Source organism: Urocampus carinirostris, chromosome 10 (genome assembly GCF_059441175.1).
Source record: "Urocampus carinirostris isolate Australia breed hairy pipefish chromosome 10, RoL_Ucar_1.0, whole genome shotgun sequence".
NCBI lineage: Eukaryota > Metazoa > Chordata > Actinopteri > Syngnathiformes > Syngnathidae > Urocampus > Urocampus carinirostris.
The window spans coordinates 16,094,198-16,122,157 of record NC_142358.1 but is presented as its reverse complement, the minus strand read 5'-3'; the positions used below and the strand labels follow the sequence as shown (position 1 = coordinate 16,122,157).

General features: G+C 39.2%; 1 protein-coding gene across 1 annotated transcript; it reads left to right on the top strand.

Annotated features, from left to right (window-relative positions):
- The first annotated feature begins 129 nt into the window (after window positions 1-129).
- ankk1 (ankyrin repeat and kinase domain containing 1) lies at window positions 130-26,841 on the top strand. Its single transcript, XM_088345340.1, has 9 exons — window positions 130-434; window positions 1,331-1,613; window positions 5,742-5,893; window positions 7,650-7,699; window positions 8,000-8,155; window positions 18,303-18,427; window positions 20,210-20,243; window positions 22,313-22,553; window positions 25,632-26,841. Exons 1-9 carry the CDS (start codon window positions 262-264, stop codon window positions 26,665-26,667), a joined length of 2,250 nt encoding a protein of 749 aa, XP_088201466.1. The 5' UTR covers window positions 130-261; the 3' UTR covers window positions 26,668-26,841.
- Window positions 26,842-27,960: the final 1,119 nt, after the last annotated feature.

Below are 27,960 nucleotides of genomic sequence, written 5' to 3'. Positions count from 1 at the left end.
ATTGACAAAAACCTAAGTCTGCAGCGTTGTTAATCAAAAACCAGCTTTGCAACATTCCGAGCAAACCTGCTCCTAGGCCACGGTACCTCCCATATGTTACTCAAATGCTTTTGAAGCGCACGCTCTATTTTGGATGCACAATTTGCAAATGTCTCTGGGCCACGCCGATCGACAGGACCATGAAAGAAGACCCTGTCCGTGTTTAGGATTAACAAGGAAACTCCTTCAAGGGGTTTTCCACAAATCTGAGGAAGAGTGCTCATGGATTATCCTGGACAGCCCAGGAGTTTTGAAAAGACTGACTTTGAGACGGACTGGACCAAAGTGGCTGAAGGCAAATTCGGCCAAGTTTACCAAGTCAAAATGAAACTGTGGCGGGAAACTTGCGCACTCAAAGTCTTTGACGTGACTGTTGGAACAAGGAACCTTTACAAGTGGGTGGCTACACACGGACATTTGTTTCATTTCAAATTTGAACTATGTACAGTATACTGTATGTTCTGGACTTGAAGGTGCACCTAAAAACCCCAATTTGGCCCAAAATTTGAAAGTGCGCCTTGTAACTCGGTGCACCTTATTTAGTATGATGGATAATATTGGAAATGCTTACAGTAATTATAGGTATGCTACCGTATTTGAGCAACGGTTGATCAATCGATGAACATTAATGATCTAAATTGCCTAACATTGTATGCAACAGGGATCAAACCCAAGTAGTGACATAAATAGCTCGTAATGTTGTCTAAATCTAATAAGCCTTAATGTCCTATGAGCCTTGTGTATGAGAAAGTACAACAAAAGACTATTTTGGGGGGGTTGTGTCTTTTAGTGCTGAAATACGATATATTTGTATCGTAACCAGAGCTGGCCCAAGGCATAAGCCAGCTAAGCGGCTGCTTGGGGCCCCACAACCACTTGGGAGGCCTCAAGATTGGTTCACTTTTTTGCTGCTAACATTGTCCCCATTGTCACTTTGTGTGTCCACTCAAAACTACTTCTTCAGAAATATAACAAAAATACAACACAGTAACTACAAAACTAAATATCAAATATAGTGCTTGAAAACAAGGACCTCATTTATTATTTTGCTTTTATTCTGAAAATAAAAATAGTATAGAATTACTACAAAACTATTACTACAGTAATACTTTATTTCAAAATACAAATACAGAATTATTTACTCCAAAAATCCTACAAAAAGACCACTACAGAAATATTACAAAAAAAATACTAAATAAGTATGACAAAAATACTACTATCGGAACACTACAAAAATAGTGCTTTGAAGGCTTAGGCCGGTCCTGATTGTAACACAATGTTTTTGTTCCAGGAAACTGACAAAAGATGCATCCCTTATAACTAAAGTGAAATTCAAGTACCTGGTGTCAGTCTATGGACTGTGCAACGATGCTGCGGCTATTGTAATGGAGTACATGAGTAACGGCTCCTTGAACAGTCTTCTAAATAGTCACAATCTTATGTGGCCCAAGAAGTTCCAAATCATTCACGAGACCTCCATGGCCATGAATTTCCTTCACAGTCTGCAACCTCCGCTACTCCATCTCAACCTGAAGGCTTCCAACATCTTACTAGATGATCATCTCCATGTCAAGGTCTGTCACGTGTTCAAGAACAAGATACGTTTGTGGTTTGAAATGCCTATTTGTGGAGGGCGTGACACGAACTGTGAGAAGATGGAAGGAGAGTTTGTTTCTAAAGTAAAAGTGTGATTACGATTTGAATCGGTGTTGGACAAAATATGTAGAACGAAAACAAAGTGCCACATTTCTATTTAAATTATTTTGCAAGCACAAGCAATACATTCCTTAGACAGAAACCAGAAGAATTACAATTTAGTTCTGCAAATCAAAGAATACCATCTGCCACATTTGCCACTGCAGGAAGTTTCCACAAAGTTGCAGTCTTTTTGCGGGTAACATATTCAGATTATCATGAATGAAGTATAGGAAGTAAAGTACAGCAATCCTTTGTTTTTCATAACGGGTTACAATCCAAAATGAACCTGTGATAGGCAAAGTAAAAACTACATTTTCTTTTCTTTACAACTATTCTAACATAAACAAAATAAGACAATCTCAGAGTCACTAAGGACTTGGTCATCGTAGAAAATTTAATATCTCAGAAATAATAATACATAAAGCGTATCATTGAACAAATGGCAAGTATTTTTTTTAAGTATCAGCAGTCTGTGAGGGTAACGTATGGCCACTGGACTGTACCTGTTACGAAGTAGATTTGAACCAGGGTTCATACAACTTTATAGGTCGCCAAATTCACTTTTAAAGTACTTTCAAATCAAATTTTTCAATTTCTCCTGCACCAATAAAAGAATGACCATTTTTTTTCCAGGGATACCATGTTCTTGACTTCAAATTTGTCGAGTATAAAATAGGTTATAGTCAGTTCCCGAACAGACAGAGGACCCAGACGCGTAACGTTTTCACACAAGCTTTATTTTACGAGAATGGGGCAGTCATGCGTAGGGAACACAAATGCCAGAAGCAGACGAGATCAAAACCAGACAGGACAGACGGGATACCAGACACAGGATACACAAGCAGATACCGGACTGGACGGGACAGACGTGATCGATACCAGATACCGGATACGAGAGCAAGATACCGGACAGACGGGATCGATACCGGATACTGGATACAAGAACAAGATACCGGACAGGGCAGGACAGACAGAATCGATACACGACCAAAATACCAGACAGAGCAAGACAGACGGAATCGATACCGGATACTGGATACACGAGTCAGACACCGGAGAGGACGGGACAGACGGGATCGATACCGGAGGAAGATACCGGACAGGACGAGACAGACAAGATCGATACCGGATACTGGAGCAAGATACCGGACAGTATGAGACAGGCGGTAGCAATACCAGATACTGAAGGCTGGAGCAAGATACCGGACTGGACGAGATAGACGGGAGCAATACTAGATACTAAAGGCTGGAGCAAGATACCGGACTGGACGAGACAGACAGGATCGATACCGGATACTGGAGACTGGGGCAGATACCGGACAGGATGAGACAGACGAGGTCGATACCGTATACTGGAGCAAGATACCGGACAGGACGAGAGAGGCGGGATCGATACCGGATACTGGATAAACGAGCCGGATACCAGACAGAGTCAAAATACAAGTCTTGCAAGTGCAGATGTTCTTTGGCGGACTCACAAGGAGTGAATTAGATTACTTTGCTTAAATAGGAGGGAAGACAATCAGGCACCGAGTAGCAGCTGGCGCCAAACGGCCCAAGTGAGGGCAATGGGGAACCGTGACAGGTTATAATTGTTTTGTATTTTATTTTATTTTTTACATATGTCATTATACACAATTTGTGTTTTCATTCTTGTATTGCAGTTTATTTGTTGATGTACTGAATAGTCAATATTTTCTTTTGTTTGTGAGATGCTGAAGTCGTCAATAAAAGTTGCTTGGTATAAAAAAGTTCAGTTTAAATGATTTACACAACTCAGTGACAACAGTTTCTGTTAAAGCGAAAAAAATAAATACCGTATTTTCCGCACTATAAAGCGCACCGGGTTATAGGGCGCACACCGAAAAAATAGTTTTTGGTTCTATTTTTGACATACATAAAACGCACCGGATTATAAGGCGCTACAATGGGAACGTCGACAAAACAGTCAGATAGTTCAGTCAAACTTATTACGCCCTTAATATTCCGAAAGCTTGCAAAGACGCAAATACGTGTCGAGAACAGGTGCGGATGCGGTGTCCGTACGATGTCACTCAAATGCATCGTTCCATCATTCGGAAGGTTAAAGTCTTGGGATTCAAGAAATGCCAACCATTCCTTAGTTTCTATTTTATTTTTCGCTCACAACTTTACTGTGCATATGACAATAAACACTTAATTTACTTTAATTTAAAAATAGACACTCCATTCCATCCATTATCTGCACCGCTTATCACAAAAACATCCAGTTTTGTCTGAAACAAGATACAGGGATAATATATAGCCGGAGTAGCTCACCGAAGTCGTTGTGCTCATAATAATGTGCAGCCATGGTCCTCTTATATCCGTGAGTTTAGTAAATCCAGGAGAATAAAATATTTACAAATACAGAATAGTAAAAAATGCTTTCTGTATGCCGTCAACCACGTGCTGTACACATTCATCGTTTTCGGCCAATTGCAGGCTTTGTTTTGCCGTTTAAGCCTACGCCAGCCTGTAAATGATAAAAAGGATCCGCCCCTTGACCTCCGAATAGCCAATAGTGATCGTTACAAATGATGATTGACCCATTGGTTAGCCAATGAAACGCCGGTATATAAATCCCAGCATACACCGCGGACTACTTGGCGTTCGGGGGAAAATCTAGTCGGCGGCTGCAAGTTAGTTGGAAGACTTTGCGACTTTATATTGATCCATAAATAAGGCGCACTGTATTATAAGGCGCATGGTCAGCTTTTGAAAAAAATAAAGACTTTTAGGTGCGCCTTAAAGTGCGGAAAATACGGTACATCAGAATAATAGGTTTGATTAATATGATTAATTCATACTGTGAATAATGTTACATTGTTATAGGTGGTATACTGATAAAGGGATGCCCGGAAACCCGTTTTTTTTTGTTTTCTCTTTTTTTCCTTAAGCTTTTTTCCATGTTTCTTTTTACCCTTTCTTTTTTTAATTATGCTTTGCTTTTTTTAGGTCATTACTAGTCTCAAAAAAATCAAATCTTTAATAGCTACTTTATGGCTATAATACAGTTATTGCAGCTACAGATCCGACACACAAAAAAAACAAATAACCTAATACAATTGCAATATTATTTAGGACAAAACACACTTAACTAACCAAATAATATATTATATTTAAAACACAGAATCCATCCTACTGTCTTTTCTTAAGAACATTTCAATTAATTCGTCAGACAGATTATCAGTGCGTTTCAGTTCCATCAAAAAAAATCTTTTTCATCGACATCAAAATGAATGTTGGAAGTCAGGCTTCTGTGTTTTATGTCTAGCACAAATTTTTATTATTTTGAGGGCTGCAAATGTTAGCTTTTCTTGAAAAGTCCGCCTTGAAAAATACTTTTGCAGTAAATCTGCAACCAAGTCTATTTGTTTTTCCCATTTAGCTATTGAAGGTTGAAAAATATGTTTTAAAATCAACACAATTATTACAACTGTGAGTTAACGCCGCGATAGTTTTTGGAAGTACTACACAGTAATGCTACAAAAATACTACAGAGATACTGAAAAACAATCCTACTATGGGAAAATACAACTACAGTAATACTACAACAATCCTACTACGAAAAAAGTACAAAAATCCTTCGACAGAAACACTACAAAAATATGCCAGAATAGTACAAAATTCCTTCAACAGGTAAAACTACAAAAACCCTGAGACAAAAATCCTACAAAATTACTAAAAAACCTACATCTACAGTAGTACCGCAAAACTAAACATCAAATTATTGCTCAAAATAGGGATATAATAAATGCTATTGCTTTAATTGTGAGCATTTCAAAACTAACTTCACAAAACAAATCTAAAAAGAACACATACAGAAATAAATATAACACATATAGTAGATGCCCTATATATATATATATATATATATATATATATATATATATATATATATATATATTCATACATGAGAAAAAAATTGGATAGGTCTGCAGTCTCAATTTTTTTACCTAATGCAACCATTTATTTTAAATTAGATTTCAGATTTTGGACTAATCCACTGGGAGGAAGACACAAACAAGAAAGTGTTCATGGAGCACCTGATAGCAAGAGGGAATATGAACTACATCCCGCCTGAGATCTTTGCTCAGTCCTGTGATCCTCCTGGACCTTCATTCGATGTTTACAGGTAACTTCCCTGATTTACAAAACAGATTGGCTTTAATTTCACATTTCAGTCCGATGTATTTTGATAGACGTCAAGTACGATTTCCAATTATTATACCGTTCTTTCCGCACTATAAGATGCCCCCCAAAAGAAATAGTCTTTTATAAAAGTTTTCGTACATAAGGCATATCGTACGATATGGCACATGAAATCAAGACAACAATAAGTCTGTAAAGGCACATATTAATACTATGCATTAATATGTGTTGCAGACCAAAATCGCATCGATCTCAAGTAGTAGCAGTAAAAGAGCGCCAACACCACTAGACCACAAGGTGTACTGATAAAATACAAAACGGCATTAAAACTTATCTCACTAGCACTATTTTTACAGCGTCACAACACTGATTTGCATAGTGCATCTGATTGGTTAAATCAGGGGTCGGGAACCTTTTTGACTCAAAGAGCCATGAAAGCAAAAAATATTAATTTTATTTTGGGAAAGAGCCACACCATATATTATGAGACAAATTTACTAAATTGCTAAACCCGCGCCCCAGACAAAAGCTTAGTCTTCAGCACATTTATTTTTGATGATTTGATAAAAATTATGAAAAGAGAATAATGCCAGAGCCCCTGTCCCAAAATCAACAAACATACCACTTTAAACTTGTCTCTTTCTTGCAATTACTCAAGATCGGTTAAACTCCTTTTGACCCTTTTTTTCATACATATTGGTTTCAAAACCAGATGCAAGCAGTTATTGAGTAAAAACGTCACAACATTCTGCAAATAGGGAGCCTGATGAGCTTACTTTTGGCGCAGACGGCGTAGGGCGAGAGATGGGAGGGAATGCTTGCACTTTTTGCATAGCTCCACCCATCCCTCCCACTCACCCAATCAAATGACTAAGTTCTCTTCCGGTGTTTTGGCGTATTTACAGTTCTGTGGATTCATCATAAGGTATCTGAACACAGATTATATAGTGAACTTTTATATAAAGGATTCTTTAGCGTTGTACGGCCAAAACGAGTTTTTTTTCCCCCTTTTTTTGTGTGACACCTTGACTGTAAATTGTAGTGAAAAACGTGCCCTATATATACTGCGAAGTAATACCCTGATAATTATTATTGGTTTAGCTTTGCGTGTATCTGAACAGGAGAAACAACTCAAGCTTTGAACAAGATAGAGAAATTTTGCATGCAATCAAATTTGTCTCTGAGCCACAGATACTCATAGAAAGAGCCATATATGGCCCGCGAGCCATAGGTTCCCGACCCCTGGGTTAAACAGTCTCTCCACAACTAAACCTGTGCATCAATAACCTCTCGGTTTAATATGTATACAAAGGTAAAAAAACTTGTATTTTATTTTGTTGAAAGACTCAGTTTTCTCCATTCTCCTACATTTATGGTCAAGAAGTGGAGAGACTGCTAAACCTATCAGAATGCACTATGCAAATCGGTGTCCCTGACCCCGTGAAAATAGTGTGATAATGGGATGAAGTCTAATGCTTTTTCTTATGTTGTTTGTACCAGAGGTTGTCTAGTGATACTGTCTCTAACCGCCACTACTTGGGTTCCTGTTGCATACTGTGTTTTGCAATTTGGGCCAGCGATGTTTATCAATTTGCTCAAATATGATACGAATTTAAAACCTTGTACAGGGGCAAATTGTTTTTTTTAGGTGTACCTTATAGTACGGACAATACGGTAGTGCAAATCAGTTGAAAATAAATCATTTAAACCCAATTTTCCCTTGCTCCTTTCATCTACAGTTTTGGAATAATTATCTGGGAGATTTTGACACAACGGAAACCTTATTCAGGTAGGAATTCATTGAACTGTGGAAATATATTGAAACTGTTTTTGCGCATCCTCATATGGAATATTGCAATAATAACATCATACTTTCAATTATTGCCCTTTATCAATCATTCATTTTATATGCATTGCTTCGTTTTCGAAAACGAGGCAGCCTCCGTTGTAAACATCACTTAAATTGGATTCTGCGCTGAAAAGCCGACAAATAATAATGGCTTTGCCTTTAAGGGTCACGTTAATGTGTAGGTTGTGTCAGAAAATTCTCTATGCACCGTCTTGGCTGACATCTATTTTGTGAATGCAGGGTGCAGCATGACCACCATGCTCTTAAATGTGTCACATGGCAGGAGACCCTCCGTGGAGATCATGCCTGAGCAGAGGCCACGCGAGTGTGATCAGATGATCAGGATCATGAAGCAGTGCTGGGAACAGGACACAAAAAAGCGACCGCCCTTCTCAGGTACTGGACCAATGTTAGGTTCGGCGATTGAACCTGATCGCGGACACGTGAGCCGCATTGACAGTTCTACTTGGGGGAAAATTAAACGAAAAGGAGGAAAGTGTGAATTGTTCAAAACAGAAAACGCAGACTAGGTTAACTCACGGCTCAGCAACGTTATTTTTTCAGTAACAAGGTAATCGTATTACTTTTTTGTCCATTACTACGCCGTTACCGATACTGACAACCAAAAGTGGTGTGTTACTTTGACTGAAGAACACCAACTCAGGCGTGCCCCCCATGGCACACCTGAAACTGTTTTCATCGGCACGATTTTTTGCTCTCCCTGGGTTAGTGACGTCACGTCTTTTGGGATCATGTCACCATTCAAAATAGTTATATAGCGATAACGAAGACAGTATCTACTAAGCTCCGAAGGAAAAAACAAATTGGTTAATGCGGGTACCGACTTGTGTCTTCCGCCAACGAAACGGCTCATGCAAGTGGGAGCCTGTGTTGGTGTTGTGCCGAGAATTGTAACCCCCTAGCTGAAGCGCGTACACATCCAATGTTCCCTCTAATTTTCCACGAGTCTGAGCGTTCACACAAAGTCGGTGAGCAGCGATTGAAACAACAGTGAGCAACAGCAATCCCAAGTGTGGCAACTGAATCAATATCAAACATGTCTAAAATTTGACATCAAGTTACATTTTGTGTTTCCGGCAATGCAAAAAATGTTTTCACTTTTGAATGAATTGACTAATGTATTATTGCAAAAGTTGTACGGCCTACAAACGTCATTTGTTTTTACAAGAATTCTTTCACACGATTTCCATTTCTTTTTTTTCCTGGTATCTTTTGTCGCATAATACAAATATTTTTGGGGGGCTTATTTAGTCGTTGCACCATACCGAACTGTATTTAATCACATTTTTTAGTTGAAGTACAATGTTGGCAACAAGATTGACTTGGGATAATTGGAAATTATTTGAATGCAACACAAACTTTTTCTTCTTTTTCCCTGTTTTTTGTTCTCCATTTAATTTTTTTTCCTTTGTTTCTTTCTTTTCTTCTGGCTTTTTTTCCCTGAATTTTCCTTCTTTTTTTCCTTCCTTTTGTTTCTTTTTTTCTCAGACCTAACAGCTTTTTTTTATTTTTTTGTTCTATTCTCCCCCCTTCCTTTAAGTCATTTTGTGCACAATTTTATATAATATTTGGTCGTGTAGGGATTAAAGAAGCAAAAACCACCTGAAGAGCTGTTTGGGACCCGAAAGAGCCGGTTCTTTTTAGTGAGCTGGGCCTAAGAAGCCGGTTCTCGAAAAACTCTACTGACTTTACTCAACTTCGTTCTACTTTGACTTTGACTTCAAAATACCGCATTTAGAACACAACGTCAGGGGAACCCTTATATTTTTACCTTCATGCACTGTAATTTTGACTTAATTCGCTTCTTAACTAGCAATTTCGAGCCCTGATTTTTGGTGAGCTGGCTAGATTTTCTTGTGCGCGGAAAAGCTCTGGGTAGTGCGCAATTGTGCGCACACGCAGCTTAGAGGGAACATTGCGCTGGGTAGTTTTTCTTGTGCGCTGAGAAAGTGCGGGCAGTGCGTGATTGCGCACGCGCGCAGCTTAGAGGGAACATTGTACACATCACTTGCCCTATGTCACTGAAACCATTAAAACACTTTGTATCTCACTTTTTAGGAACGTAATAGTGAAAGTGTCAACAAAACCATTTCGCCTCTCATTTGTTGGTAATGTAATAGAACAGTAATGCACATTGCATAGAAATCACTTTGCGAAAATGTCACTAAAACTACTATGTCTCTCATTTGTTGGGAATGTAATATAACGGTGATGCACATTTGAGCAAGTAACATGTTTATTTAGCCTTTTCTTTCCAATATCACTTGCATCGGAAATGTTATATGCTCTACCATAAAGCTTATGACGCTGAAATGAACTGTCAAATTATCAGCAGATAAAACAGGAGGGAAACGTTTGTGATTTCTTGCGATCATCAAATGAGAGGTAACACGTGAATAAATTGTATTCTACTTGAATAAAGAGATGCCTTGCGCGCTCCCGCTAGGGGGGGACAATTCTCGGTTGGGATACAATTCTCTGCACAACACCGGCTACCCGCCAATTAAGAGCCGGTTCGCTCTGAGATTTTTCTCTTGTAATTTGTCAAAAATGTCTTCAGAGATTTTCACGTTAAATGTGTTGAGTATAAAAAAGGTTAAAATTATTTTTTATTCCATCTTTTTCTTTGTAGATTTATGAACATTTTGATTCATGTTTCATGTGTTTTTCAGTGTTAACATTTAAGTGTGCATATTGCTTTATTTTCCCCCTTTTTAAGTCATTCATAATGAAACATAATCTATGGTCGTATATGGATTAAAAACAAAAACAACCTAAAGAGCTATTTGGAAGCCAAAAGCGCTCATTTTAGTGAGCCAAGCCAAAAAGGCCGGTTCTCTAAAAGCGGTCGGAATTCCCATCTCTCCAATCGACCATTTGAATTGAATGAATCGATTAAATTTACTTTTTACTGTTTACTGCTGATTGTTATTTTATGATATTGTTTACTGTTTCTTTTTGTTGCACTTCAAGTGTAGGATCAATCTGTTGCTGATGCAATCAATATTACAAGGTTCTATAACACAACTACCTGTCAGTTCTTCGCTATTCAACTGATCCAAATACTTCTCAGAACATCTCAACCTGAACTTCTTTTTAAAGTAAAATAAATAGTTACTTTCTGTGGTAACTAGTTACTTGTACTATAGAGTAGCTCAGATACTAACTAAGTTACTTTTTGTGTAGTAGTGATTAACTGATTACTTTTTGAAAGTAACAAACCCAACACTGCAGCTGAAGAAATAAAGGCTGTCACAGCTCCAACCCCAAGGATCTGACAACTCAGATTATCAGTGTAGTCCATTCAAACAAAGACCCTGATGAGCTGCAGGTGTGGATAATCGGCAGCAGGTGTGTTGATGAATGGCAGGCGGATCAAGACATTAAATAAGAAAAACAAGTTTATACTGCCTGGTTTTATACATAAAACAACAAAGACGGACGCATTTTTCTCTACATTTTCAAAAGGTATTTCGAGCTGCTTTTGAGTCAAGTCAAATATTAATTTTGATATGATGCATTATGCTTGGTAAGGACTTCAGGTCAGGTGTTTTCTATTTTTAGCATTTGTAATTATCCGTGGCTGGAACCAAAAAGCAGCTGAGTCCCCGAATACCCGCCAGAGAAAATGAGCAATATCCGTTATTTGTGAAAAACACATTTTAAAAAAAAATCCATGGATTTACTGTGCAACTCTTATCATTATCAATGTCAAATAGGAGGATTATTTAAGTTGTTTTTAAAATGTCTCTCCAAATACTCTAATCCCTCATTTATTGCAGTTAATAAAGAACAGAATAACCCCGTGATGCTTGAAAATCCGCAAACTACCCCCTTATATTTTCGAAATGCCACTGCTCGCAACAGTTATCGACTGGGATCATGGGCACTGTAAAAAAAGGATGCCAAGCATGACACAACTTTGATTCTCCATTGAAGCCTTTAGCTATACAGACGCTGCCTTACTTACGAACGAGATCCGGAGGATCATTCGTAAGTTGAATTTGTTCGTAAGTTGCTTAAGTGCTATATTTTATATGTTTAAGGTTTCTATAAGTATGTTTAAAGCGTGTATAAGTAACTTGTATTGTTTTGTACTAAATAAACTAAACATTTCATAAAATAATATGCGCTATAAAGATAAAGTTTGACTTACTTTTGGAAGAAGCGCTTCAAGAGGTCGAAGTGGCCGGAAAAAAGTATTTCAACCATTTTCTCAACCGCATCAAGCTTTCTTATTCCACTCTCATTTCAAAAGAAACGGCTCGCCTCTTCCATACACTTTACACCCACCATATTGAATGGATGCACAAGATATTAAACAATGAAAACTTTAAAGTTCTTGGCGCGCTGGAGATTCATTACAGTATGTTTACACACGAACTAGGAAGTAGAAGCCGGATTTCTTCTCGGGGGTATATGCTGGGTGACCCCTCACGGCGCCATGCGGCGGAAAGAAGCACTACAATAATGATCTGTACTCAGTAAAAGGTGCACACAATACAAAATCTATAGCAATGTCTGGATATTTTTCTACATCCCGAAAAAAATATTCATATCCACCGTTTTATGTAAGTCGAATGGTCGTAAGTAAGGGAGTGTCTGTAGTCAACTGGGGATAATGGATCACAAAACAGTGTTTTATTTTAGGCAGGGCAAAATGGCACACTTCAGCGGCCTGAACAGAAAAGAAAATTGCAATGCTGGCCCTTGCTCTCAGCAATAAATGACAAGGAATAATGGATCGTGGCAACAACCGTGCATTTCATCTTGAGGCGAGCCATAATGGCACGCGTCATAACAAAACGGCCTTCCGCTGGCCCCTTCTTGAAGCAACATGGGATTGGGGATAATGGATCTTGGCCTCACGAGTGCAGTCCATTTTAGGCAGGAATACAGTTACAATAAAAAAGAGCTGCAAGGCTCAACAAAAGTGCTGGACCCTGCTTGCAGCAATATGGAATAAGGATTTTGTGTTGTACCCGCATGAGTGCAGTTCACATTTTGATGGATAGAATGCTTTGGATCCCAGAATATTTTTCTACTTGCCATGCACTAAGGCCGCAAGGTATAAAGCGCAAAGGTATTTTTTTTTAATTTTTTTTTTTTTACAATGTAGCATTGACTGTTATGCACTAAGAGGATATGTTAGCCCTCTCTTATTATATTATATTTTTGTATTGTGTTTGTTGTTAATGTATAAAAGAGCAGTGTTTAATATTTTGTGCCTCCAATTGGTACCAAAAAAGTTCATTCTGTAGAAAAACAACAACATTGATTTAAATACTGGCCAAAAACTACTGAACTAGCATACCAATGTTCATTTTTATATAAAAAAAAAATAATAGGTCCAGAAATTTGTATGTTTTTTATATAGTCGGATCCCTACCTAAAGTCCCCGCCATGTTTGTCTGGCAACTTGCTGCTACGGCGTGCTTTGTGGCACTGTTTTTTTTTTCACATTGGACAATACGGTGCCATCTCGTGTTCAAACATTACACATTGTGTCACAAACCAGAAACGGAGACGGGACCCGTCCGTTTTACTCAGTTTTTATTAAGAAAAAGAACAGTGCTTGCCTCCACGATCCGATGATCATCGGTCACGGGTAGCAGATAGCTTGAACGCGGAAGTGGCTCTTCTGTGTCGAGCGAGTGTAGTCGTTGGCAGCGAGAAAAACAGGTTGAGGCCTGGGACGGAGCAGCAAAAACAGAAACAGGTCCAGAAAAGAGGTGGGCAACAGGTATCAGGCAGGGTGCCCCGAATCAGTAATCATGACACATTGGTGCTTCAATTTATTTGAATTTAGTACAAAAAGTTATCTCTCAAAATGTCCCTTTATATTTTGTTGTTTTGCACCCCCAATAATGTACAACATTTTGACTAAAATTGATTCTTTTGACATCAACCAAGACGTGACCTTCATTTTGCCACTCCACCAAAAATGTCATCTTAGTTGCTCAGGCGGCAAACAATCATGAGTGAACAGCCTGGTCTGTTTTCTGCTACTGAACATTAATTACCGTAAAATCCAGACTATAGAGCGCACCTGATTATAAGCCGCACGCACCACATTTTGTGGACATTGTTGATTTTGTCCTTACATAAGCCGCACCTGTATATAAGACGCATGCGCCAACATTTATACATGTAACACAGTCATAAGTTTATCCCAGACCTGACTTTAGGTGTCACAATTGTAACTGCAATTATAGTACACAATCCATCCACCACAATCTGCAACATAAACGGAAAATGATACCGGTAGTTAGAATTGAATGCAAACCTTTAAAGTCCAGGTCCCGTTGAAAGTAATCCAACGAAAAAAATGTATATTTCCAAAGTTAAGGGTGGGAAAAATATATATCCACTATTGTCTGCTGTAACAACAAAGAGATTTAACTCAGCTTTACCCCACTTCCCGTCAGCCCGCGTTTGCTCCGCCCCATCTTTTTGATTCGCTAGTAGAAAGCATATCACAATAAGTCTCTAAAATAAATACGATACAAAAATATACAGTTGCAAATACATATTATACATGGTTACACATATTTACAGAGAAAGACGGTACACCGAGAGAGTTTTCAAAGCTTTAATAATAATAATATAACTTTCATCCCAAACCGTGCCTGTGAAAGGTACCACCACGCTACTCCTAACACGCTCGCGACGCACAAAGTGAAGCTGTTAAATCGATGTACCGCAATTGATTGCTGTTAAGGTTGTTATTGGCTGTTATTAGTGTCAATAAACTTGTTCAAACCCCCCAAAAAATTCACGGTACAACGTCCTCATCTTTCTCCTCATAACTATCGCCGTCAAGGGCGTTTTTCCTCATAATCGGAACGACCCTCTGTCCTCTGTCAAACGGACAATTCGAACATAAACTAAGAGGATGCAGTCTACCTCGGGGCACAATTCCACCGGTCTAAATTTTACCTTTTGTACTCGAGTGCCGCTGGTGGCCGTTAGAAAAATTACATAAATTGTCCGCTTCACTGAATAAGCCGCAAGGCTGAACATTTGGGAAAAAAGTAGCGGCTTATAGTCCGGAATTTACGGTAGGCGTTATTTGAGCTCTTGATTATGGTGTCATTTTGTCGACAGCAAGAGGCAAAATGGCCGCCACCTGATATGGATAACAACGGGTGGATTTGGCCTATTAACTCTTTATTCCATAACAATGAACATAAATAAATGCCACACTCACTCATATTATTTATTATGTTGGATACGACATTTTTCTATCAATCAATCCTAATACCCATATCTTGAGTAGTCATTAATACAAATACCACATAGTAGAATAACCAGTGTATTTTAACACTACAGACAATCACCATATGTTCTCCAAAGTGAAGTTAAAAGTTTAAATGCTCACTATTACTAAGTACTTTAAAATACACAGTGTTAAATGAAAACCCAAAAAGCATTTTCTTCATACCATCTCAGTGAAAATAGGGTCTTAATCAACAAAGGAAAGACTTATATACTTTAAGAAATATATATATATAAATATATATATATATATATATATAATATATATATATATAGACAACAGTGCGGCACGGCGGCTAAATGGTTAGCGTGTCTGCATCGCAGTTCTAAGGTCATGGGATCAAATCCAGCTACCAGCCTTCCAGTGCAGAGTTTGCATGTTCTCCCCATGCTTGCGTGGGTTTCCTCCAGGCATTCCAGTTTCCTCCCAAATTCCAAAAATATGCATGGCAGGTTTATTGGCTGGTCCAAATTGTCCGTAGGTGTGAATGACTGAGTAAGTTGTTGGTCTCTGTGTGCCCTGCGATTGGCTGGCAACCACTTCAGCATGCCCACTGCCCGAAGACAACTGCGAGGGGCTCCGGCAACCCCACGACCCTACTGAGGATAAGCGGTGTAGGTAATGGATGGATGGATGGATGGCTGTAAACAACAATAAAAAATATCAGGTTGAATAGTATCAGCAACCACCGTGAGTATTCAGTATTGGTAATCGCCATATTGTAATATTGTTGAATAAACTTGGTCCATTACCACCAAAGAACCTACGATAAATTTCCAATGTTATTATTACATACATGTCAACTTTTGACATGAAAAAGCGGTAGATATTATTGCTGAGGCGTGGATACTATGAGAAAGGCAAATCGTACCACACTGCCAGAGTTTAGCTTGCTAGTAGAAGCGGGCAGTTACTAGTTTGCGAGCAAAACCATGGACAAATCTCACAGAGATTCAAAAGTGACACTAAAGTGAACTGCTCAGTGCCCTTGCTGGTGCCTAGCTTATAAACACTTTCATGTGAAAGTCAACCCTTTATTATATACAGCGGCACATCTGTTGCTTAAAGTACGCATGCTGTTTCTGCTGATAGTCGTTTAGAAACATACTGTGTGAGGGCAGAATGTTTGGCGAACTATTACAGTTTCAGAGAGCTGAGGAAAATCTTTTAATTGTTGTGATTTTCGAGAATGATTCCAGCCCATTCTGTTTTTCTGTGCTGAGTCAAATGGTTTAAGAATTGTTTCTCTTTTACTGCTTATTGGAACTTTGCACACACGTGACCTAACCACGTGACGACACCAGGAAGGACTGCAGCAAAGTTAAGTCAAGTCATGTTTATTTGTATAGCCCTTAATCACAAAGAGTCTCAAAGGGCTGCACAGACCACAGATAATTGCAAACCCCATCCCCTGATCTGAAACCTACATGAGGGCAAGGAAAAACTCAAAAACCTCAACATTAGGAGAATGAAGAAACCTTGAGAAGGGACCGCACATGAGGTAATCCCCCTTCCAGGATGACCAGGCTGAAATGAATCTTGCGATAATAAACAGTAGTAAACAGTGTGTATGGCCAGTAAAAAGCAGAACAAAATAGCAATGACTAGTCAAGCAAATATTGTACAGCTGTTGGATGAGGTGGCTCACCTTGTCGGAAAGCAAAAAAGCGCTCTTTAAAGAAATTGAGGACCGACCCATAAGTTTTTCCTTCTGACATATTTACACATCTAACCAAATCATCTTGACTTCATTCCACACAATCTATTCCACTTTATTGTAAATGGATACACCAGTGCTAATCTAAAAGCGTATAAAAGTCTGCATGCTTATCAGTTCTTCATAGCTGGCACCTTCGGCGTAAAATGTCTGCCTTGCAAAAAAGGACTTTGTAACTAAATTTTTGCACAATCAAATACAACAATACAGGGCATTAGCAACCGGTATCTTAGCATGTTCAAACTACTTACTTCAGCAAAATCATGTTTCATCTTCTGGACAGTCGTTTAGAGTTTTATCCGTCTATTGTTTGACTGTTTATTTGAGCGTGATAAGCTTTACAGTTTTCAATTCATGTGACATTTGGAAGATTACTGTTCTGAAACGCTGGTTCATCGCAATAAAAGCAGCTCATTTACGTTGAAAGAAATAGCAACACTAAAGTAGCAATTTAGCACTAGCTGACTTGTTATATTGTTGTTTTTGTTGTTGTTATATTGGCCGATTATATTGAGTGTCTTTGACCCGATTCATACCTACTTAACATAAAATAGCTCGGAAATACATCAAACGTACCTTGTAAAGAGTGTTTGCTGCAAATCCTGGAATTCTTGAGGGCTGCCAATGCTGCTCTTTGGCCCAACACGAGTCCCTTCGTTTGATTTGCAGATAAACATCACGGTCTTCTGTCTTTATCAAAAGGGATAACATTTCAAATCAGGCTTAGAACTTTGCCCACCGCACAGCAATGATTTACTGTTGTAAAAAGTGGTGGTTATATTCTTCTGTCGTCACTATTGATATTTGTTTCAACTCAAATCCTACTTCAAGTACTGACTGCTAGGTTGCTTCCGCCATCCGTCGCGGCTCTCATTCTGCCGGGGAAGGCAATGTAACGTCATGTGCAAAGGTTCAATAATCTATGTCAAATTACTGTACCAAATGTATAAAAAATAAATTAAATAGGTCCATGAAAGTCAAGTCAAGTCAAGTCATTTTTATTTGTATAGCCCTAAATCACGAAGAGTCTCAAAGGGCTTCACAGATTGTTACACTATATTACACAAACTATTTTCAACCGACAAGAGGAGTAGGTTATTCGTATGCAATGGAGTAGAAGTGACCCATACAATTTTAACAGTCGTTTTCCAAGAGAAGCATGCTTTGTATACTACTAAGGATTTTTTATGAGTTAATTTGTTTGCTTTTCAAGCAAAGCTGTTTTTCTTAAGTGCATGTTATATATGAGTGGATGAAAGCTTTTCGAGGAGATACTTGTGGCTCTCGCTTTGTGCAAAAAAGGCTCTTACAAAGCTATGTTTATTCATAAATGTGAGATAATGACATACTCATTGGATGCAGTTTCAATATGAGAGCTAACCTGTAAGTCATGCATGAAGCTATATTCCGTGATTTTAGCACAGTGATAGAAAAATCCCCCAAAAAGCTTTGGAGTCACTTGCAAATTAATGATTGGATTCAAACAAGCGCATTTGAGTTGTCTTTTGACTGTTGTTGTGTTGCAGAAACCGTGAGGAAAACCGAAGCCTTAAGTGAGGTCTTGAAAATCCCGGGACCGATCGATTGTCTCAACAGCAGTGAGAATGGACACAGTGTGGAGCCACGATCCTCGTTTTTTCCCGACTATGAAGTGAATGCCGTTTGATAAGTGTAAACACGTCACTGTTCACTGTCTGTCGTCCTGGAAAAATCTCATGGCACGCTACCAAATAGAACTAGTACAACACGTATTAACATTTGAACATCAAGCAAGTCGTACAAGACTTAGTCCCAAACTACACACACTTAATCATACTACCTGCAAAATTACTTAGTTAACTCTTCCTGTGTGTTCTTTTATTGACAAGGTGCTTTGTTAACATCATGAAAATCCAAACAATTACAATTGCTCTGTTTAAGTGTCAATGCATTAAAAAGGCATATTTAGCATTAAATGGCAATGATAATCCAACCCTAGAGAGAATAAGCAGTCGGAAAATGAATGAATGAATGGCAAATAGAGGCGTACGGATAGAACTTCTAGGATATTATCCGATATCACCATACATGATTTATTTAGAGACTTACAAGAGAACATTCTAAAATGGGTTGCTTGTGAATTGAAGATCTTTGCAACTTTTCCAGTACTGTTTGGGGGATGATATCGAACCAATACCTGATATCATAAACGACAAAAGGACAAGACTTAATTGTATTGTAACTTCAGCCTCAATGGGCTTAAATGTTTTGATTTAAAATAAAATCCTTGTGTTATGTTTAAAATATACTCAGTAATAACATTCTTTTCAAATAACACACAATATAAAATCAAGACCATATTATATACAATAATTCAACAAAAAAGCACTCCCGAAAACAAAATCACACTCAATAACAGATGTCATTAAATATTGTAAGGATATTTTTTGAGGTGTGAGATATTTTAACTTCTTTGTCTCATAAAATAAGATAAATTATCATTAAAATACAGTACTCCCTCCTTCATCGCAGTTAATGGGCGGAGAACCCCCGCGAAACGTAAAAATCCACGAATTAGACACATTTATTTATTTATACATTCATTTATTTTATTTTGTATCCATTACTCAAGCGCAAACCCAATATACAGGCTCAAGTATGTGTTTAACAATTACAAGTACTGTACTTCATAAATATTATTTTACAAACAACTTCTGTATTGTCAAATCAAAATAAAAAAAGTACTTTCCTGTTTAATTGCACAAGATTATGAATGAAGGACCTGATACACTCCGTTTTACATGAAAATTTGCCACTATTCAATCAGAATGCAGAACAATAAACAATGAAAAACTGCAAAGCAGTCAATCGAAGCGTGAAGTAGCAAGGCACCTCTGAAATAAAAAAACATCTTATCTAGCACAAGGTACTTTAATTGTCCTCATTTCAAGCATTTTCTTTCGACTAATCACATTTAAAATGTCCCTTGAAATGAGCAAGTAATCTACTCAAGCATTTTTCTCTAAATAACAGCAAAAATAAATATATAAATATAAAACAGTGCTTCACTTTGAATCTGTTTTGTTTAGGCATTAACATAAACTTCTTAAAATTATTTAACATGTTTTTGAAGGAACAGTAATTATTTGCTTACTTTGGCGTTTTTGTTTAGTTATTTTCTCCTGTCAATAGTCCAATAGTAAACATTTCCGGGAATTTTGAAAAGCCAACAATTTACCTCCAGGGATGTGCTGAGTAATGAAAAAAAAAAAAAAAACTTTGAAGTAAAACGGTTGGGATTTGTCTCCATAAAAAGAAAAAAGTGGACTGCCCCGAGCCTTACCCACTACTTGTATAGTTTTTGTTATACCTTGGTAAGCTTAATGAGTAGCTCAAACGCAACCCACAGGGAAAATGTCCTTTTTGACGTTTTCTTTTGTCATTTCCCTTTTAGATTTCCACGCCTCAGCTGCCTGACCTTCCTGCAGGTAAACACAAAATGGAGCACGACGACACCTCACTAGAAGTGCTACGGTTGTTATTTCGAGAGGGAGTCGCATTGTTGATATTACGGCCCTGGAGAGTCAACAATCCGTGTGTAGGAGAGAATTAAATATGCTTTTATCCCGAATATCGCCGAAATGACTCACAAGCAGTCTCAGCGAGCCTCTTGCCGGGAACCTCGGCACACTAATAGAATTCTTAAGTAAACATGGTGATCCATTCCGCTTTCACTTCTATTTCAATGTTTAAATAGTGAACTGCATACTAGAGATGAAGAGCATCTCAGGTATTCTTAATCATATATTATTTTCCCCGATTAGGCACAAAGGTATATTAAATCAAATTCAAACCAAATGTATTTGTTCAGCACTTTTTAGGCAATAGAATGCCACTCAAAGTGCTGTAAGAAACATTAAGTCAGTGAAATCCCCTCTTTGATTGACCCTTTGCACACACCAGACCTAATCACGACCACGACGGACAGCAGTAAACTAGTAAACAGTGGACGAGCCGAGTAGACAACAACAAAAATACTATTCAACACAATTGGCAATGACTAGTCAAACGGATATTTTGCAGCAGTCGAGTCAGCTGACTCACCTAGTCGAAAAAAACAAAGGGCACTATTTAGAGAAACTGAGCATAGCATTAGCAATGCCAGCCACCGAACTATGCAGTCTTTGGCTGACACATTCACAATTCCAACCGAATCCTCCAGTCTGCCTGACTTCAGTCCACACTGAAAATGCTACATGACGTCACATGCAAAGGGTCAATCCCCACCCCAAAACCAGAAACAACTAATACACAGACATACACAATGGTTTAAATATAAGCAGGCACATGCTGCAGAATTTTGTAGTAGATGTAGCATGGTAATGATCTTTTGGGGAAGACCCGAGAGCATGGCAATACAATAATCCAAATGAAATGATATAAAAGCATGCATCAGTATTTTTGTGTTTGCCAGAGAGAAATGGGCAGACTCTGGGTACATTTTTGAGATGATAAAAAACAATTTTAGTTTTATTTTGATATGTGGAATAAAATTGAGCTTGGAGTAAAATAGAATATGCACATCTTTAAAAGAATCTGAAGGTTGAAAATCTTTTAGTTTTGGTAAAAGTTTCTCAATATGTCTTTTAGGACAAATCGCTATGTTTTCTTCTGGTTGAGCCGTAGGGAGTTATCTTCCATCCATGACGTAATATCTTGACAATCGCAATGAAGAGAAAGAGATTTCCTGAGCACAGATTGGTAGGCTGTGTTTAAGACCCTTGGTCTGAGATAGTGTTTGACCTAATTACCATTATTTTTGATTGTGAGATGGATTCTTTTCATTTGTGTTTTTCGGCACATGTCTTGCGGTTGGTATGATTTGCCCAACTAGCTCCCTGTTAGCGTCAGGGCTGCCGAAGTCTTTTCTGTTTCGTTTACTCCTGGTTGGCTACCCACCACGTGCTGTCAGGCCGGGTATCCCTTGGCGTTAGCAATGGTTTTGCTGTGTCCTTTTGCTTATTAACGGCCGACTTCGTGTTTGTCGCCATAGTCGTCGCTGTTTTTTTGTTGGTTCCCGGTTATTATGGCTGCTCACTCCATGTTTTTTAGTGTGCCAACCTCACGTATTTCCACCATGGCTGTGGCCAGCTTACGTTATCCCCCTGTTGGCGGCTCTTCGTGTGATATTTCTAGCCAGTTAGCCCCTTTTTGGCCACTCGACCGTTTGTTATACCATTACTGCATCTACCTGCTCCACCATGCCAAGGCATTTTTCACAAAAACTACCAAAACTGCTTAAAACACTCGAAAACTCTTACACTAATTAAAACCATAGGGCAAGTGGCCCCAAGGGTGCTGTTGTTACTCCAATAACGTCACAGCTCAGTTTAAAGTAGACAAGACATCCTTTTTTAGAATGCAATATGTTGAAAACTAATTGGAATATACAGAGGAAATATAGAAAGAACTTGTGCAAAAAACATGTACTATTCCCTTAAGATTTTCATGTGTAAGTATATGTGATTATCTTTGACCACAAATTTCTCTTTGACAGAACAACAATCAGGCAAGGACAACGTGCTCTCCCTCCTCTTTGAGAAAGACTTCGGTAGTTTTCAATCATCTGTGAAACGAGAGCACGTCAGCACACAATTTAGCGGTAAAAAGAGTCTTCTGCACTACACGGTTGCCAGCGGCGATGCGAAAAGCGTGGAGCATGTCCTGAGTTTGGGTGCCGATGTCAACTGCGTTATGGCAAAGGGGTACACGCCGTTGATCGTGGCTGTCCTCAACAGGTACGTACCAAGACACATTCTCACAGTTTTCTCTCAAGCTGATGTAATACAAATGAACGAGCGCCAAGTCAGAAAAACAATTATTACGGTTCGACAAACGTTGCGGTTTGTAGTAGCGCTTGTGGTTGCAGGGGATTTCCTTTTGTTGCAAAGTAATTGGGGTGGCTTAGAAGGGAAGCGTCTGATTGCTGACTGCACGAGGTGTGCTGTCTGGTAAGACATGACCAACCAATACGGCAGAAACGAGCAGGCTTTCACACTCATTTGAAGAGAAAATGAAGTAGAGCTGTTGAAGGGAAAATTATTGGCTGTTGTTAACACAGAGTGATAGGAAGAACTGTGAATCGCTTGTATAATTTCTTTTTTTCCAGACTAATAGTGATTTGTTTTCATTGATTTTCAAGAGTCCTGATTTATACACTACAAAGGAAAAATATTAATACATCCATGTCGTGCTACTTTATGCTCCAAGCCCACTTTTGTCTATCATGCTTTTGTGGTACAGTGAACCCTCATTTATCACAGGGGTTACATTCCGAAAAGAACCAAATACATGAGGTGGTATCCTTCATTTTTTTACAATTATCACACAACGTCATACCTTATTACTCAAAGAAAACCAGAAAACAAACCCTTTTTACGACCCAAGCTTTTTGTTAACAAATAAAACTACTACTACTACTGATTCGTTTGACCAATAGCTAATCTCTTAGGGACTGTTTAGCCAATGAAGCCAAGAAAGAAGAACACAAATAATGAAAATTTGTGATGCAGTGAGACCTTGAATGATGAACCCCGTTACAGCGAGGGGTTATTTTACTTCCAAAGCTCCCACTACATTCTTCTGCTGTTTGTTGCTGTTAAAATCACTAAAATTTGTGTCATCTTATTCTGCACTGAGAACTAGCATTGTCTTCTATGTCTATGTATGGCTTTTTTAATTATTTGGCCAGCTTTGACCAATTATTCAACAATATATATATATATATATATATATATATAATATATATATATATATACATACATACATACACACAGTGGAACCTCGGTTCTCGACCATAATCCGTTCCAGAACCCTGTTCGAAAACCGATTTGGTCGATTACGGAAAATCGTTTTTCCCATTAAAAGTAGTGTAAAATCCTTTTAATCCGTTCCAACACCCTAAATGTTTACCAAGAACGTAAACATGAAGCTAACCCAGGCTAATCGTACATTCGCGTTAGCGTAATCTTCCGTACGAAAGATTACGCTAACATGAACGTGTAAAAATAAAAAAATCCGATCGTTTACACGTCATTTAGCACCCGGGTCTCCACAACAAGTGGTGAGCGGTTAAAAGATAAAGATTTAGGAATATGATTTCTTACCTTTGTGGTGGTCTGCAGAAGCCATGCTCTATTCCCTCAAAAGAAGGGAAACTCGCACATCTTCTTCATATTTTGCTATTATTTCTTTCTTAAATGCAATAGTTGTACGCACTACTTTTCTTTTTTCACCTGTAGCAACTTTGCTGTTTCACCGACCTTTTTCCGAGGCATAATTAGGTGTTAAAACACTCCGTTCACCGATTTTAAAAACGAAAGCAAAAAGAAGTGCGCGCTCACGTAACAACAGTTCTTCACGAGGGGTGTGGGCAATCTACACCCGTACGCCACTCAGCATTGCCCCTAGCGTACTGGCGTCGAACTCAGATTTTTTTAACGAAAAGCGAAGCAAGAATTTTTCGAAATTTTTGGTCGAGAACCGATTTGTTCGAACTGAGAGGCATTCGAAAACCGAGGTTCATCGAAAACCGAGGTTCAACTGTATATATATATAGTTCAGTTGATGTGTAATGAATCCAGAATGTATGACATTTTTGTTTTTTTAATTGCATTACAGAAAATAAAGAACTTTATCACAATATTCTAATTTTCTGAGACAGTCCAGTATATACAGTATATATATATATATATATATATATATATATATATATATATATATATATATATATATATATATATATATATATATATATATATATATATACAGTTGAACCTTGTTCAATTCCATCAACTAGCCTTCGAGTTTGGAGTTTGCACATTCCCCTCGTGCCAGTTTTTTTAGGGCATTCCGGTTTCCTCCCACATTCCAAAAACCTGGTTGATTGGCAGGTCCAAATTGGCCCGTGGAATGAAGATGGTTGCAGGTCGCCATGTGACTGGTTGGCAACCAGTCCTGGGTATAACCTGCCTACTACCGATGTCAGCTGGGATGTGCTCCAGCACCTTGTGACCCTTGTGCGGCAGAGGAATTTGGAAAATGGCTGGAAGGATTATTCCTTATCTCAAACTCAGTTTGGATGTGGGGCCAGATCCTGACTTTCTGTTCTCGGGTGGTCCGGATCAGTACAATTTAAACTAAAAAATATCAGCTTTTTTTCCAGTAAAATGCTTTATCATTTAGCCTCCTTCAGGAGCCTTCCTTACATAATATAATAACAGATGACCAGGGATATTTTCCAAGCATAACACATTTATTAAAAACAATAGGAAAAAAATGTTTTCCATTTTTGGCAATGAATGCGTTAACTGGTTCAACAGTTGAGTGAATTCAGTTATACACCTGAATCAACTCACAATGCTATACAAACTCAAATGGAAGCTATAAAAAAATCAAATTATTGCCATATTTTTGTACTGGTTTGGAATTCAAAATGAAGGAGCTGTGACTACTAAAGCTGATGTTGTATTCCCCACGTCTCGCTCTTCCATAACAGCGTAACATAATGGGGCATCCTCACGGATCGGGCTATCGGTGGCCTGGCATCGTTGCAGTCGGTAGGTGGGGAATTGGGGAGTTGCAATCCATTGAAGTGTGGCCATTTCCGCCCCCGTCTTTCTGCCCCCCCCTGCTCGTCCTTTCAGTGGGCCGGATTGAACAATCCAACGGGCTGAGTCTGGCCGGCAGGTCGTGTACCAGGCTTAGGCTGATTGCGAGTTGTACTCTGGAGTGAATTAGTCCAGTTCTCCTAGTTTGACTCTATTGTGCAAGGGCCCTATCTTCAAACGTATGCTCACGGAGACAAATTTTTGCAGGCTTTACGACATAATCTCTTTGCTGCTGGACCACGGCGCAGATCCTGCTCTGGGAGACGAGGACCAGTGGACGGCCGTCCATTTTGCGGCGCAGAGCGGCGATGACCGTGCCGTCCGCATGCTGCTGGACAATGGGGCGACTGCTGACCCCCGCGAGAAGTCGGGCTGGACCCCTCTGCACCTGGCCAGCCAAAATGGCCACGAAACAGTGGTCCGCCTCCTTCTGACGCGGCTGTCTGTGAAGGCCATAGTTCAGCGGGAGGACGTGCAGGAGAGGACGCCACTACACTTGGCTGCCGCTTACGGTCACCTCGGTATTACCAAACTGCTCCTTTCCAAAGGAGCTGATTTGAATGTTGCTGACAGCTCCCTGTCCACTCCTCTTCACCTGTCAACCGAGGCCGGTCATAACAGAATCGTGCGGCTGCTGGTGAGGGACGGGGCTGCTGTGGACAACGCCGACATACGAGGACACACTCCGCTCCACCTGGCAGCTCTCAATGGCCACACCGGCATATGCAGGCAGCTGTTAAGCAACGGCGCCAACCCAGACGCCCGCAACCCCCAGGGATGGGCCAGCTTGCACATGGCCGTCATAAAGCGCCACGAAAACACCGTGGTGGAACTGAACTCTTTAGGCGCCAACGTCGATGCGCCCGGCGAGAACGGTTGGACGCCGCTGCATCTGGCTTGCCAACAGAGCGAAACTGAAATGACTGCCAAGCTCCTGGCTGCCCAAGCCGACCCCAACGTGGCGGAAGAAAGTGAGGGGTGGATGCCGCTGCATGTGGCCTGTGCCAGTGTCAGCTTCCCTAGCGTTCTGCACTTGATCACTCACAAAGCTGACGTCAACGCCGCTAGCTCTCAAAACGCCACACCTCTGCACGTCGCCGCCCAGCACGGCAACGTACCTATCATAAAAGCTCTACTGCTCAACGGGGCGGACAAAACTCGACGAGACTCCTCCGGATCAACGCCTGTTGACGTAGCGAAAAGGCACGGGAAATGTGAAATAGTCCAATTACTGGAAACATGATTTTTTTATTGTTGTGAATTTGGACACCTTACGGTAAACATTTACAAACTTCCAACTGTATTTTGTTTTCTGATTTTTGTATACAAGTTTATAAGCCTTAAGTTATATTTCCTATGATGATAAACTGTAAGAGCATTTTCTGTTAAAGTCTTATTTTTGCCACAACATAAATAAAACAAGAAACCTTCAAAATAAGTATTTAATATAAAAAATACTTTTGGCATCATTTGGGATTAGTACTGGTCAATTTGTATGCTTATTAACAGTGATTAAGAAAAGCTAATATGCAACATGTCAAGTCAAGTCATGTTTATTTGCATAGTCCTAAATCACTAAGAGTCTCAAAGAGCTGCACAGACCACATATATTGCAAACCACAGACTATTATAACACCTTCCCCTGATCTAAAACCTACATGAGGACAAGAAAAAACTCATAAACCTCAACATGAAGAAAATGAAAAAACCTTGAGAAAGGACCACACATGAGGTCATCCGCCTTCCAGGATGACCAGGCTGCAATGGATGTTGCATTAACAAACAATCCTTTCAACATGAAATATAGGTCATTCATTAGCTATCAAATCTAAGTGTGTTTTAAGCCTAAATTTAAACATTTCCACTGAGGTTGCAGATCGAATCTCAAGGGGGAAGAGCATTCCACACCACCAGGGCCCGAATGGAGAACGCTCTCAAACCTGCTGATCACTTCTTGGTTCTTGGGATCACGGATACACCAGCATTTTCAGAGTGAAGGCTCCGGACCGGAACATTGGGGGAAATTAAATCTGAAAGATATAAGGGAGCAAGTCCATGCATGATTTTGTATAATACCAACAGAACCTGATCAAACTTTGTTGCCTTAGTTAAAAGCCCCGCTGCAGCATTCTGTACCAGCTGAAGGCTCTTGATTTTGGACTTTGGGAGACCGGAGAGTAGTGCATTACAGTAATCGAGACGGAAGGTAACAAATATGAAATCCCATACCCATACAGGCTAACATTTAGCATTTGACAGTGTCATTGTTTTTTCACCAACTAAACATACACAAGTTATTTCAGAAAGACCACTCAGCAATACTCACACAGGCATGTTTATATATTTGATCTTTTACATAGAACCACCATAATCATGCATCACTTAGAAGCCAAAGAAACTCAAAGCACAATTGCAAATGTGAAAATGAAGTTAAAAAATGACACTGTAGATTCAAAACATAACTTAACAACATAACAAATTAGGACAATAATGGCTTTAGTTTGCATGAAACTAATTTATGAAAATGCCAACTGTT